We start from the raw sequence: 16,388 nt of genomic DNA, 5'->3' as shown, positions 1-16,388 counted from the left end.
TGCAGGCATGAATTATACCTCACATTGGATGGCTTGTCGAAGAGAATTGTGCTATGGTTTTTCCCTGATAGGTGATAAATCAGTTGAAAAAAACTGCCATTCATCCATCCATCCATCTTCTTCCACTTATCCGGGGCCGGGTCGCGGGGGCAGCAGTCTAAGCAGAGACGCCCAGACTTCCCTATCCCTAGACACTTTCTCCAGCTCTTCCGGGGGAATACCGAGGCATTCCAAGGCCAGCCGGGAAATATAATCCCTCCAGCGTGTCCTAGGTCTTCCCCGGGGTCTCCTCCCGGTGGGACGTGCCCTGAACACCACACCGGAAAGGCGTCCAGGAGGCATCCGGAACAGATGCCCGAGCCACCTCAGCTGGCTCCTCTCGACTACTCTGAGCTCCTCCTGAGTGACCGAGCTCCTCACCCTATCTCTAAGGGAGCGCCCAGCCACCCTGTGGAGGAAGCTCATTTTGTCCGCCTGTATCCGGGATCTTGTCCTTTCGGTCATGACCCACAGCTCATGACCATAGGTGAGAGTAGGAACGTAGATCGACTGGTAAACCGAGAGCTTCGCCTTACAGCTCAGCTCCTTCTTCACCATGACAGACCGGTACATTGACCGCATTACTGCAGAAGCTGCACCGATCCATCTGTCAATCTCCCATTCCATCCTTCCCTCACTCGTGAACAAGACCCCGAGATACTTGAAATCCTCCACTTGAGGCAGGAACTCTACACCAACCTGAAGCGGACAAGCCACCCTTTTCCGACTGAGAACCATGGCCTTGGACTGATTCTCATCCCAGCCGCTTCACGCTCGGCTGCAAACCGCCCCAGTGAATGCTGGAGGTCCTGGTTTGATGAAGCCAACATGACAACATCATCCGCAAAAAGCAGAGACGAAATTGTGTGCTCCCCAAACTGGACACTATCCGGCCCCTGGCTGCACTTCGAAATTCTGTCCATAAAAATTATGAACAGAACCGGTGACAAAGGGCAGCCCTGCCAGAGTCCAACATGCACCGGGAACAAGTCTGACTTGCTGCCGGCAATGCGAACCAAGCTCCTGCTCCGGTCGTACAGGGACCGGGCAGGCCTTAGCAGAGGGCTCCTGACCCCATAATCCCAGAGCACCCTCCACAGGACGCCACAAGGGACACAGTCGAATGCCTTCTCAAAATCCACAAAGCACATGGATTGGTTGGGCAAACTCCCATGAACTCTCCAGCACCCTGGAGAGGGTGTAGAGCTGGTCCAGTGTTCCATGGCCGGGACGAAAACCACACTGTTCCTCCTGAATCCGAGGTTCCACTATTGGCTGAATTCTCCTCTCCAGTACCCTGGCATAGACTTTCCCGGGGAGGCTGAGGAGTGTGATCCCCCTGTAGTTGGAACACACCCTCCGGTCCCCCTTCTTGAAAAGAGGGACCACCACCCCGGTCTGCCAGTCCAGAGGTACTGTCCCCGACCGCCATGCGATGTTGCAGAGGCATGTCAGCCAAGACAGCCCCACAACATCCAGAGACTCAGGGCGGATCTCATCCACCCCCGGTGCCTTGCCACCGAGGAGCTTTTTCTTAACTACCTTGGTGACTTTAGCTTGGGTGATAGACGAGTCCACCTCCGAGCCCTTGGCCTCTGCTCCCTCAATGGGAGACGTGTCGGTGGGATTGAGGAGATCCTCGAAGTATTCCTTCCACCGTCCGACGATATCCCCAGTTGAGGTCAACAGCTGCCCACCACCACTGTAAACAGTGTTGGTAGGGCACTGCTTCCCTCTCCTGAGGCGCCGGACGGTTTGCCAGAATCTCTTCGAAGCCAACTGTCCTTCTCCATGGCCTCACCGAATTCCTCCCAGGCCCGATTTTTTGCCCCCACAACTACCCGGGCTGCAGTCCGCTTGGCCTGCCGGTACCCATCAGCTGCCTCAAGAGTCCCACAAGCCAGCCAGGCCTGATAGGACTCCTTCTTCAGCTTGACGGCATCCCTTACTTCCAGTGTCCGCCACCGGGTTTGGGGATTGCCGCTTCAACAGGCACCGGAGACCTTACGGCCACAGCTCCGAGCGGCCGCGGCGACAATGGAGGTGGAGAGCATGGTCCACTCGGACTCAATATCTCGGACTCCCTCAGGATCCGGTCGAAGCTCCGCCAGAGGAGGAAGTTGAAGATCTCTCTGACAGGGGACTCGGCCAAACATTCCCAACAGACCCTCACAGTATGTTTGGGTCTGCTGAGTCTGTCCAGCTTCCTCCCCGGCCATCGGCTCCAACTCACCACCAGGTGGTGATCAGTTGACAGCGCCGCCCCTCTCTTCACCCGAGTGTCCAAGACATACGGCCGGAGGTCGGATAAAACGACCACAAAGTCAATCATCGATCTCCGGTCTAGGGTGTCCTGGTGCCACGTGCACTGATGGACACCCTTATGCTTGAACATGGTGTTCATTATGGACAAGCTGTGACTAGCACAGAAGTCCAATAACAGAACACCGCTCGGGTTCAGATCAGGGGGGCCGTTCCTCCCAATCACGCCCCTCCAGGTGTCACTGTCACTGCCTATGTGTCCCCCAGTAGAACGGTCCCCAGTCAGAGCACTTTACCAGCACCCCTCCCAGAGACTCCAAGAGGGCCGGGTACTTTGCACTGCCGTTCGGCACGTAGGCACACACGACAGTGAGAGACCGATCCCCAACCCGAAGGCGCAAGGAAGCGACCCTGTCGTTCACCGGGGTGTACTCTAACACATGACGACTGAGCTGGGGGGCTATAAGCAAACGCACACCAGCCCGCCGCCTTTCACCATGGGCAACTCCAGAGTGGTAGAGAGTCCAGCCTCTCTCAAGGAGTGTTTTGCATGAGCAAGCACCACATTTTCTTCAGAAAATGTGGAAATGTCGTCCTTACATCCTCTCAATATTGCATCCGTTAGTTTGGGCATGCAAATGGAACCATAGCTCATGCCCATCTCTTTGATTGTTCTTTGTTTTTTTTCCTCATAGTGCCCGTCTAAGTAAATTCTGAGGATATCTTTGCTGTCTTTAAGCGTCTCAGGATGCTGTCTCAGCGTTATCTCTGTGTAGGGGGAGGCAGATATCATAAAGCACCACTGTGATTAGCATTCTTTGTATCTCTCTTTCCCTTTAAACTCGCCCTCTCCTTCCTTCCTTTGTTCTTTTCTCTCGCCCGCTCTTTCTTTTTCTCTCTCCACCTTTGATGTGGCAGTTTCTTCAGCCCTGCCCTAGCGTAACACAGGCAAATCCAGGGCAGCAGGCCAACTGTAAACAGCAGCATTGTACCTACATCAATATGACAAGGTAGTTATTTGTTTACCAGCGTGGAGTTAAGCACAACAAGGCTGGTTAAGTGTATCACAAGAGACCCTTATAACCAAATGAGACTAAAGCATTTCATGCTGTTAAAAATCCTTTGGTTTTTCCCTTCCTGTCTCTTGAAATTGGTGTCACTCGCATCTATTTATGTGATTACCCCCCGAGCAGGTTTGTTGCTAAAGCACAACACAGCCTCCCCAGACATCCAAAGGTAGTGTTTTTGTTGTTGTTTCACACTATCGTTTTACAATCCTCACATACTGCATTTACAATTTTAATGGAATAGTTCATCAAAAAAGTATTTTACTCTTTCTCATGTCATTCTAAACCCGTATGACTGCAAATTTAGCTGATGTCCACATATTAAAACGTGGGACATCACGATTGATTTGAAGACACAATTATTGAAGTCAAACCTGGAGAAACGCGTCTCCCTTTGTAATTCTTCAGAAGTCTTGGAATGAGATAATTTGATGTGAATGCTTGTTGCTGCTTTTGAACGCTCCTCCACCACATGTCTACTGTATTTAGATGAGTTCCAACAGTGCAAACTGCTGTTCTGTGTCTTTCTGAATTAGCACTGTCTAGTATGCACACGTCCGGTATTCCCTTTGCGATACTTCAGAGCAGATGCATCTTAAAACAGCGTAGCTGTAATGTGTGTATTAACTCTGAAGTTAAGAATGTTTTGATTGAACCTTCTTTGGTCTGTTAGTTCCTTTAGATTTCCACTCTCATATGACAAAACAATCTGTTCCTCTTACTGTTCTAAGCAAGAAACCAGGACAAACACAGGAGCAAATTCATACAGAATCAGTTATTTACAGTATACAGTATGATAAGAGGCATTCTTAATCATGAAACATTTTCCTTCTGTTTATAAATCAGATTACAGTGCTACCCAAACTGTTCATGTGAACAGCGACTCAGCGATCTCACTTGCCTGGTTACCTCAGTGATTTGTCTGATAAACTGACTGTTGATATCAAATTATAATTGTCTTTGTTTCTTCAGCTATTCTGCTTTACAGTTATCACATTATAGTAACAATATCATTTTATTATTATTATTATTAAGAAAGAATGTATTCCTGTATGGCAGGGCCGTAACCACCATAGACATTGAGGGGGACAGGCCCCTCCCCCCCAATAATTAGAAATGGACAAATTGCCCCAAAACATTTAATATTCTTGATGCTTGCTCTGCTGCCTTCCATTACGCTCTGCTTTGAATGTTGTTAAGATGACAAAAAGTTTTAAAAGTTACATTTTTAGGCTGATCTGCCTCATCAATGTCAAAATGACTGAGATGACCAATCAGATCAAAGAAGGCAGGCCTTACTGCTCACAGAAGATGAGTGCGAATTCCAACATGATGCTTTAGTTTTAATGGTGGAAGTGTGCGTGGTAAGATATCCAAAATAAATGTTTAGCTACTTACAACGGTTTTATGATGGAAATGTTAAACGACTGACAGTAATATCTAGTAATGCAAACTACTTAACTTGTTTATTATGAGATTTTGAAAATATACTATAATTTATGTGATTCATGTAATTCAGAACTGAATGTGAGAAATGTTTAGTATTTTTGACATATTAAACATGAATAAGAGTGAATGTGTGTATATTTTAAAATAAAATAGTATTTGCAAATAGTTGATTACTTAATAATTAGACCTAAAACTTTTTTTGCCTTTCTTATTTGTTTTTTATTTGCTTAAATCCCTTTTAATCCTGTAATGATTTAATTATTTTAAATAAAAAATACCAATACATGGTTAATACATGTTCAAGACATGGTACGGCCTTGCTGTATGGTACTTCAACACTAGAAGGTCAAGAAAAATCTTTATCAGGCCCAGCTAAAGAGGGCGCTACTGAGTCTACTTCATATTAAAATCACTTCACAGCACAAAATTCCTCATAGTTAATCCAGGACAGATTTTCTTTATATCTTCTCCTTAACATTTAGCTATCTTTTTGCATAATCATGCTCACCCAAAAATAAAAATGTTGTCATCATTTACTCACGTGCATGTCGTTACAAAACTGTGTAATTTCTTTCTTCTGTGGAACATAAAATATTTTGAGAAATGTCTGTTTTTTTTTTTCATACAATGGCAGTCAATGGGCTCCAGTGTTATTTGGTTCCCAGTGTTCTTCAAAATATCTTTATTTTGTGTTCCACAAAAGAAAAAAATACAGAGTTTAAATTACACGAAATGAGGGTGAGTAAATCATGACAGAATTTTAATTTGTGGGTGGACTATTTCTTTACATTGTTATTGTGATTCATTGATAGATTACATAAACTTCCTTTTGAGTGTGTGTAGACTCCATAGTTCAAAAACTGTTGTTTTCTGTCTTTCTCCACAGATCCCCAGCTCAAGGGTATAGTGACCAGGTTATATTGCAGGCAGGGATACTACTTGCAGATGAACCCAGATGGATCTCTTGACGGGACCAAGGATGACAGTAGTAATTCTTGTGAGTTCCCTCTGTTTCATAATCATTGCACATACTAAATAATCAAAACATGGACATGTTTCAAAAGGAATGACTCCTGCTTGATATTTCTGGTGGGGAAAATGCTACACTTAAAAGGTAAAGTGTGCACAAATGCATATCATTACTTTTACTGCACACACTTTTGAAATCCCTGTTACTGATTCATTTTCTGTGGTTATCACTGTTGCTGATATGGCAGTAGGCTGGTCCTTGGGGAGACTTGTGTGTGCATGTGAGATGATAACTCAGGAGGCAGAGGTGTATTATTAGGCTCTGCTGGGCCTGCTTTTCAAATGCTTCAGGCCAGCTGCTTAATTTGATTTTAATATGTAGCTGTACCGACAGAGTGACACACAGAGGGCTCTCTGTCAGTCACACACTCCGAGAGAAGATGACGCTTGACAGTTGTGACACCTACAAAAATTTCCAAAAACAATATAAAAACACATTGATTATTAATTTTTTTACATATAATAAAAGTAGTTACCTTAGCTTAAGGTTATAGCAGTAACTAGATTTTCCTTTCCTAAAGGAAACAGAAGTGCTTACAAGGAAGAAAACGAACTCTTTTAATTTTAGGTAAAATTATATATTTTTTATTTATATAAATTATATTTATATAGTTGTATATATATTTTATATAATGTATAATTTTATATAAAATATTTATATAAGTTGCAAACCCAAATATGTATTTATATTTGGAACCCCAGATGTATTTGGATAGTTTCAGACACTTAAGCCACAATTGGATGTAATTTAATTGCAAAAAATTAAAACATTTAATTGCATTAGATAACAAAATCCCAAACAAAGAGTGATCTGCAAACAAATAATTCTACACCTTTTCTCTGAAATAAAGTTTTTGCCATCTTTGCATTGATTTTTAACCATTTTGTCTAAAAAAAAATCATTAATTTATTGTTTGATAATTAGATTTTCTGTGAAAATGCTTGTTATGTTAAAAATAAATTCCACTTTACTTTTTTTTTCATTTTTAGTAAAATAATAATATTAATATGGGTTATTTATATAAATTCTATAAGCTGCAAACCCATATGTAGATTGAGATAGAGGGAGAGAGAAAAGGAGGAAAAGGAAAATAATGAAATGGCATAAGAGATTTCAATATCATGCTTGCTTTGGAAGACTAGGATGCAAAGTCCATTTTGGTGCCCTTGTAAGAATCCATTCCAATGTGCTCGTGGAGCACTTCCAGAAACTTTCTTTGATGTAACTGTCCCACTCTTATTTTGCCACACCAGAGTCTTCCAGAACAGGGCTTTTCTGAAATCATTTTCTAGCACCCCGGGAGCTCTGCCAATTAACAGGGAGTTGAAGTCAGTTCATTACACTTTAGGTTTAAATCACCCCTTTGGATGCACTTAGTGTCACCAGCTAGGCTGTTACTTCCCTCCAGTACAAACAAAGGCCGTTACCTAACAAAAGCGAAGAGCTGCTCCAACAACAAAAGATCCATTAAATCTGCCACGCACTACTACTGTCTCCAATCACTAGACTTCTATGCTCCAGCTTGTAGCGCCAGGCTTCTGTTGTTGCCCACTGGGCATAAAAACAATTATTTTACATAATATGAGGCCTCCATTCAATTTCTGTGTATCAGTTTTTATGCACCACACTTGTTTATGCACGCTGTAAAGTGCGGCTCATGTTCAGTTTATGGGTTCAGATTTGAAGCCCAATGTTTATCATTCTAATTCTACAGTATTTTAGTGACGTTATTATGCTATTATTTGCTATTATTTTTGGGGTTAGCGGTTTGTTCCAGAGTCCTGCACGGGTCCTGTTTGGTAAACCTGCACCCGCCCCGAACCCGCAGTACTTAACAGAACACCTGACCCATTATCCGACAGCAGCACTAATTTAATCATTTATTTTCTCATGTAACACAAGCAATAAAACCAGCATGGCATTCTGAATTGATGCATTTAAGGAAAATAGACACGCGGCAACACATGGTGATAATTAACAGAAAAAAGATGAGAAAGTGCATCCGTTGTGTAAACAAAACTTTTTCCTATATGTGAGCAATATGCCCATGCAGGCTATTTTGAACAAATGTGCAGAAATAGGCCATATACTGATGCTTAGAGCTCTCCATAAATTAGTAGAATATGGCCAAATGAGCCTATATTGTCATAATAGGTATTAGATCAGGGATATTTGACCGGATTCACTCTGCATTTAAATGCGGTTGTCTCTCCTGAAACTCTGCAGTGTATACATGGACATTGGTCCTCTTAGCAGCATAAAAAATAAAACTTTTATTCAAATTGAGAATAGATTGTAGGCTATACAGAAAGCGGGCAAAGAGCGCTCTCTTAATGACTGAAGCTATCAATCACTTAAGTTGCAGGCAGCGCGCAAACGTTGCTGTGCTCAACGCTAATCCACGTTGAAACATTGTAACATTTGGCGGTCTTCAGACTATAGAGCGCAAACACAAATAAGCAGCTGCCTATCAGTGGGTACCAAATTCAGTCAAAATTGTCTCTTGGCTATTGGACCCGCAGTCCGCCCGTGCCTATTGATTCCCGACCCGCACTCGCAATGTTACATCAAAATTAGCTGTTCACCCATCCGCGTGCAGGACTGTGGTTTGTTCTACATCATAATCACTCTGAGAACTGCATAGCAACATTCAAAAGCACTTTACTGTACTCAAATTTTCTTCATTTTCAAATTTGACAGTAATTCCACAATTCCACACTTCTTATTTCAGATATTATTTGTTGAAATTTGAATTCATGGGAAATTCGCATTTGTTAACCCCTGTATTGTTTTACAGCGTTGTTCAACCTCATTCCTGTGGGCCTTCGGGTCGTTGCTATTCAGTCTGTGAAGACGGGCTTGTACATTGCCATGAATGGAGAAGGCCATCTGTACACATCAGTGAGTACACAGTGTTTGTGAAGAATTCAGGTCTTACAGATGGCAGTTTGTTCAAGATTCTGTTGCTCTGTACCAGAATCCCCTTCTAATTAGGTATCCTAGCTGAAACTACTGATTGATTGTACATGGGAGAAGTGATACACAACTGATTCCAATGAAGTTTTTCTGTTAGCATATTGCTAAGCTATATATGCTAATCTTTAATAGCCACAAAATACTTAGCACATACAAATAATGGGTAATATTTCCAATTGAGTATGTTTCAAGGAAGCTCCCTTGGTTCTGGAACAGGGTTTGGTTGGATAGTTTAACTATGAAATGTCATGTTTTTGTGGCCTTGGACACATCTGCACATACAAAATTGCCCACTCTCACTCTCAGTATCAGTCATTTGCCCTCTCTCAGATGTCGGCATGGCCATTTCATTTACAATAACACATCAGCTCAGGCTCAAAGCTGATTCCCTCTTTGCTACTCCGTTATACCTCTAGAGCACAAACTCATGAAAAAATATTCTCACTGCAGGTAAAAGATGAGTCATTGTGACTACTGCAAAATTTAAGACTGGACATCTTGTGATCTATTATTTAATTCTGTATAAACAAATATTGCACTAATAAACAGATGTGGGACAATATATGTCCCGATAGGTACACAGGTAGCTGACAGAAGTTACATATAAATGTCTTTTACACGGCAGAAATCATTATGGAGCTATAATACATAATAGCTCATAATGTCTCTATTATGGTTTTAGTTTTAAATGCACACCACAGTTATGCACACCCACATAAGCATCAGTAGTTTTATCAAGAAGATCTGTTGCTGAAACACTGCTACTGTTACCATTCCTCTCTGGGGGTAATGAATTGGTTGTTGTATTTGTAAGTCAGTGTGGGTAAAAGTGTCTACTGAACTAATCAATCTAAATTTAAATCTAATGTGTCACATCATACAAATAACTTTGCATACTGAAACAGGCAGGTGTGAGACATCCCCCCAAAAGTATTTAGACAATTTTGGACACTTAAGCCACACTTACAATTAATGGATTGGAACGTATGATTCTTTTCACTGAACAAACTTGTTTTTACAATGACCAGATGGTCTAAAGATTTTCATTCATCAGTTGTTTCATAATTTGAACGTTTTTGTGATTTTTGTTTTCTTTTTTTGCTTGAAAAGTATCTTTAATATAAATTAAACTTGCTTTGATATTTTTTATTGTTGTCATATATTTTTGGTGTTTAAATGTTTTCAGCAGAAGATCATTTGTAACTACACTTTTTTATGCAAACAAATAAAACTTACATCCTAACAAATATGCATGAGAAAAAAAAAAATCCAACCCCACCTAAAATCTCAACCCAAAGGTGCCGTCCAGTGGTAAAAGCAGGTGATGAAGGCATAGTAAACATTAATCACTTGCTTGCAGAAAAGAAATAAAAGGGACCACATTTTTTCAAATAACAAAATCTTGTTTTTTAGAGCACACCTAATTCTTTCTAAATGTAGTGTACCAGTCAACTCTGTCAGCCATAGTTTAAGCATTGGAACTTCCTTTTTCTTCCAAAACAAAAGAATACGTTTTTTTTAGCAGAAATTAAACCATACGAAACAAAATGTTGTTGTACCAGTGTAAGTTTCAAAAACTCTTCAGAAACTCCAAATATAATTATGACCGCCGCTAGCATAGCTAGCGAAAGCGGTCATATAGGGATTGTCAAAGTTTTTTTTTTTTTTTTTTTTTGTCATCTACTGAATTTTTTCGTCAACGATACCAGGGACACCGAAACACCGGGGAACATGAAATTTGGTGGGCATGTAGCCCCACTAGACTTTTATGGAAAAATTTCGTTTGGTCCCCGGGGGCCACTCCCCCCCCGCGCTGGGCCCCCCCCAAACCCAAAAAATGCAGTTTTTCCTAAATAACTACCTGAACCGTGGCACCGAGGATGAAGAATTTTTTATGGTATGTTGGTCTACTAGACTTTTACGGAAAAATTTCGTTTGGTCCCCGGGGGCCACTTACCCCCCCGCGCTGGGGCCCCCGTGAATTTTTCGTCAACGATACCAGGGACACCGAAACACCGGGGAACATGAAATTTGGAGGGCATGTAGCCCCACTAGACTTTTACGGAAAAATTTCGTTTGGTCCCCGGGGGCCACTCCCCCCCCGCGCTGGGCCCCCCCAAACCCAAAAAATGCAGTTTTTCCTAAATAACTACCTGAACCGTGGCACCGAGGATGAAGAATTTTTTATGGTATGTTGGTCTACTAGACTTTTACGGAAAAATTTCGTTTGGTCCCCGGGGGCCACTTCCCCCCCCGCGCTGGGGCCCCCGTGAATTTTTCGTCAACGATACCAGGGACACCGAAACACCGGGGAACATGAAATTTGGTGGGCATGTAGCCCCACTAGACTTTTACGGAAAAATTTCGTTTGGTCCCCGGGGGCCACTCCCCCCCCCCACGCTGGGCCCCCCCAAACCCAAAAAATGCAGTTTTTCCTAAATAACTACCTGAACCGTGGCACCGAGGATGAAGAAATTTTTATGGTATGTTGCTCTTAAGGGCCCACATCAACCTAGCCCATAATCACTCATTTGTGATTTGCGCCCCTCCCATAAAAAATGAAAATGCAATATTATTCTGCTTTAATCGCCCCTATCTTCAGTTGAGATGTTCAGAACTGCACCATATTTCATGTGTATGATTAACTTGACATCCTCTGGGGGTATGCTAAGTTTCGTAGAATTTCATCCATGGGGGGGTATAAAATAAATTCATTTATGTGCACATTTAGTGACTGTACACTCATCGGCCTGTAGATGGTGGTGTTGAGCGAAGGGTTGCTGGTTTAGGATGATACTGTCACTAAGGTTGCCAACTGTCCCGAATTAGGCGGGACGTCCCGCATTTTGGGCCTAATTTATTTGTCCCTTGCGTGACCTCCCGTGTCCCGTTTTTTGACAAGCTGATAAACCACTGACTGATACAACAGCAACAGCAGCAGTGCTGACCACGACACTTGAGAATGATCACCGACACCTGTCATCATCCAATCACAGCTTTTTTTAATCACTGTTTTGAGACAAATCATTGTTTGATTTGCGAACATCCTCTGCCGTCTGGTCGCTTCCGCTTCAAGCCGGACTCGTCTCGCGCTTTCACTGTCCACGTTTTGATTTCGGCTAATCAATTTTGGCGAATGCAAACAACGTGATTATTGTTCATGAGTCTAACATCCAGCCACGCAAGAAAACATGTAATCTACCTGAGGGAATAATATGCTCAAAAAACATTTCTGATTATTATTAATGTTTTAAAGCTTTTAGAAAGTACATAGAAAGCTTTTATAACATTATCTTAACTGTCACTTTTGATTAATGTAATGCATCCTTGCTGAATAAAAGTAGGCAATTACTTTATTTTTTTTCCCAAAAAATAATCTTACTAACCCCAAACTTTTGAACTGTAAGCCTAGTGTATAATGTTAAAAAAGCTTTCTATTTTAGATAAATGCTGTTATTTTGAACTATGGTTTGTTTGTAATGTGACTTTTTTCATGTATGACATTAAAATTATTTTTAGAATTAAATACATAAATAGGTTAAGCAATACAAATGTGTTTATGTCTGATAACCTTTTAAACACAAACTTAACTGCAGACACTGAAATGACGTACACTGTGTGATACAGTACAAATATTTTGAGTGTCCCTCATTTTCCTAACCACGATTGTCCCGCATTTTCCTTTTCTGAAGTTGGCAACCCTAACTGTCACACACACACATGCAGGAATACAAACAAACGCAAGCATGCACACACACTGACATCCACACGCACAGACACACACACACATACAAATCCACATGCACAGACACACACACAAACACACACGCGCACACACATGTACGCACGCATACATACACGCACAGACACACACACACAGACACACACATACACAAACACACACACATACACACACACACAGACAGACATGCACATACTACTACTTCTTTTAGGTATATACATAAACACGCAATACAGCCAAATTGCTCCACGTCATTTCTTTTTGTGGAAAGCCAGTGCAGGCCTGAGCGGCGGTCATATTTTGTACCGCCATGCGGTACATCTAGTTAATATAGGATCTAGTTCAAAACTTATGTCCAATGTATCTGAAAAATGTATCTGGAAAATCTTATTCCAGACATTTTGTAATTTTGAACACATAACATAGCAATGAGACAGGCTGGCATCTAAAATTTGACATTTGTTACATAATAGAGAAATATTTTGTTCAGTTTACACTTGGAATAATGAAGCCTATGAAGCACTTTAAACTGAATAAGACAATGTCTTGCATTAAAGGGATAGTTCACCCAAAAATGAGAATTCTGTCATCATTTACTCACCCTCAAGTTGTTCCAAACCTGTATGAGTTTCTTTGTTCTGCTGAACACAAAGGAAGATATTTTGAAGAATGTTTGTAACCAAACAGATCTTGGTCCCCATTGACTACCATAGTATTTTTTTTTCCTACTATGGAAGTCAATGGGGACCGAGATCTGTTTGATTACAAACATTCTTCCAAATATCTTCCTTTGTGTTCAGCAGAACAAAGAAACTCATACAGGTTTGGAACAACTTGAGGGTGAGTAAATGATGACAGAATTTTCATTTTTGGGTGAACTATCCCTTTAACCCTCTGAGGTCTGAGCTGTTTTCTGGGCCCTGGAGGTGTTCTGACATGCTCTGACATTTCTGGTTATTTCTGTTACTTGTGACATTTTCATGGCTAAAGTCTAATTACACTGTATTCAGCACAAACTCTGCTACAATAATATATCAACAGCATGTATGTAAAAGTTTGTAGTTTTGAGATAATGACATTTATGCGTGGTTTGTGAAAATACAAAAAAAAAATTCTCACTGAAATAAGGCTATGAAACCCATACTGATTATTTCTTCACAAGACTTTTGAAAATTGTATCACGTAGCCTAGAATATTTGCTCTAAAACTATGTGAAAATCACCCTGATTGCTCATTCAGATAAGACAATATATTGATTTAAAAATTTTACGACGTGTTTTGTGTGAAAAAGCCTTATGCGAGAGGTCATTAATATGTAAGCTTTTCTCACCTGAGAAAGACAAAGACCCTCCCCTAACGGCCCTATTAGGAGCTATCAGGCCCTGTCATTCTGAGCAACCTTGCACAATACTGTAAATGAGGAGATTTAAAAAAAGAATGGCTTTTAAATTGTTTGGATTTATTTACAACACAACATAGTCCAAAGATACACACAACAAATGCCAAAAAAGCACTTATTGAAAACAATGATCCAAAGACAGAGACCTTTGTGCCCATTCCTAAAAACATTGTACATACCTTTCATTTCCAAGGTGTTTGATTTTCACTTTACCATGTTCATGTTCACTGAAGTCCTCAGTGGCATCTGGGCCCTGAAAAAAAAAAAAAGAACATACTGATATCAAGAGAAAGGCCTGCACGATTTTGGGAATAAATTTTAAATTTTTCTGGTTAAAATTGCTTTTTAAAATTCACAGAATACACACACACACAAATGTTTCCAACAATATATAATATAATGAACAGTGAACACCAGGTTTGTTGTGCCTTGTAGGCATAAGCTATGCGCAGTGCTGGATAAAATATGATACATTCAAACGTGATCACGATCCAAAATATGATACATTCAAACGCGATCGCGCTCAAATATAAAACATTATGGTTACCATATACATATCTACGTTTGAGCAGATATCCACAAACACAGTAACAGTAAACACGGGTCTAAATATTATAATATTCACCATATAACTAGCAACAGTTCAACTGCAATGTGAAATGTATGCAACAATAGCAAACTAATATGTAAGTATATCATTTCTTACCTTATCTTTCTTGTCTTCAAATTGGGTTCTTCTTCTTCTGATGTAAATCCAATGTAAGCTCAGGCACGTCTTTCAAACTCGACGAAAAGTGAAGTGAAGTGTTTTGTTGTTGAGGTAATGAGCGCGATCGCGTTCCATGTGGAGATTTGCATGTGAATATCTTTTGCGCGAGTGGGCGTGGTAAATTAAAAAATAATTAGGAAGCGTTTGAGAAGCTGGACATCTTGTTGGTTTTATACAAATTACTTAAACAGAGAATATTTGTTTTCGTTTTGAATCCGATCATTTAAAAGTACACACTTAAATGTTTATAAAGGTGTATGGCTCATAAATGTGTGACAAGTATTCGCTGAGTTTTGTTTCAGTTTATAGACGTGCTCAAGAAAAAAAAGTTCACCGCGACGGAGAGGCAGAACGCACACCCTGTCTATTTTCTTTATTTTACAAAAGCACAATGTTTTGATTTGATTGTAAGTGGACACATACAAAAGTAGAAATATCACAGATTCTTTTTTTATATTTCTTTTTTCAGTATGACCATAAATGACGAAGAAATTTAAGTTTATAGTGCTACAATGTGGAGAAAATCCAGCAAAACGCGCCCGCGCGTTTGTCGACCTCAGAGGGTTAATGGACCTGTGGACAAGTTCAAGTCTGCGTTCCCACATTTCACTAGGAATTTCTACTGCAAGTTCCTCTTCCCAGGCAGATTTAATTTTCTCCATCGAAGGACTTTTCACCTGTTCTAAAGCCTTGTACAGAAAGGAGATGGTATTACCATCTCTATGATGTCTTTCCAAGAATGCATCTAGATACATAGGTGTGGCAGTGACATAATTAGGAATGTAAGACTTCACAAAGTCTCTAATTTGAAGGTACCTAAAGAAATTATTTGAAGGAATATTATATTTCTTACACAGCTGTTGAAATGTTCCAATCATATATAAATCCCCTATATTTCATAACCCTAAATTTTTCCAAATCTCAAATGCACTGTCTAACATCGAAGGGCAAAAGGAGGGGTTAGCTGAGATAGAGAGCAAAAACGACATCTAGATTAATTTAAAATGCGTCTTTAACTGTTTCCAAATACGAATAGAATTATGAATAACAGGGTTGTGATTATAAAGTGAACTAGCTATACCTGTGGGTGATGGAAGCATTGTGTTAATGGAATATGGGAGGCATTCCTCCTGTTCCAGCATCAGCCAGCTCTCCCCTATCATAGTAGAATCTATCCATGAAGTCAGAACCCTCAGGTTTGCCGCCCAAAAGTAATAAAGGAAATTAGGTAGGGCAAGCCCACCCTGTTTTTTGGGTTTATTTAAGGTGCTGCTTAGAAATTCTATGGGCTTTATAGTGCCAGACAAAAGGAACCAGAATAGAGTCCAATTTTTTGAAAAAAAGATTTGGGCAGAAATACGGGAATGTTCTGCACCAAAAATTGTGAGAGAAATATCATCTTAACTGCATTTACCCTACCCAGAAGAGAAATAGGAAACATTCTCCAGAACTTGATCATGGATTTAAGTTTAAACAACAGTGGTTGAAAATTAGCCTTAACTAAATTGGAAAACTTTTTTGTCACCTCTATTCCTAGATATGTGAATTGTTCTGAAGCAACCTTAAAGGAAGGGCAAGTGATGAAGCCAAGACGAATCTTTGATAGTGACTGATTAATTAATTAATTTCCGATACCTCTAATTCAACCCTACTAC

The 16,388-nt window shown here is 40.7% G+C and overlaps 1 protein-coding gene across 3 annotated transcripts in view; it reads left to right on the top strand.

The window, feature by feature from the left end:
* fgf14 (fibroblast growth factor 14) overlaps positions 1-16,388 on the top strand; it is a 138,578-nt gene that overhangs the window by 81,578 nt on the left and 40,612 nt on the right. For all 3 annotated transcript variants that reach the window (XM_084122970.1, XM_084122969.1, XM_084122971.1), the window contains exons 2-3: positions 5,704-5,814; positions 8,645-8,748. In XM_084122970.1, coding sequence (XP_083979096.1) covers positions 5,704-5,814; positions 8,645-8,748 — 215 coding nt within the window. The remainder of the gene's footprint in view (positions 1-5,703; positions 5,815-8,644; positions 8,749-16,388) is intronic.

The sequence above is a fragment of the Abramis brama genome, assembly GCF_963993115.1.
Source record: "Abramis brama genome assembly, chromosome: 8".
Classification (NCBI taxonomy): domain Eukaryota; kingdom Metazoa; phylum Chordata; class Actinopteri; order Cypriniformes; family Leuciscidae; genus Abramis; species Abramis brama.
Note: the sequence above shows the minus strand (reverse complement) of the source record. Positions and strands in the feature narration are given on the sequence as shown.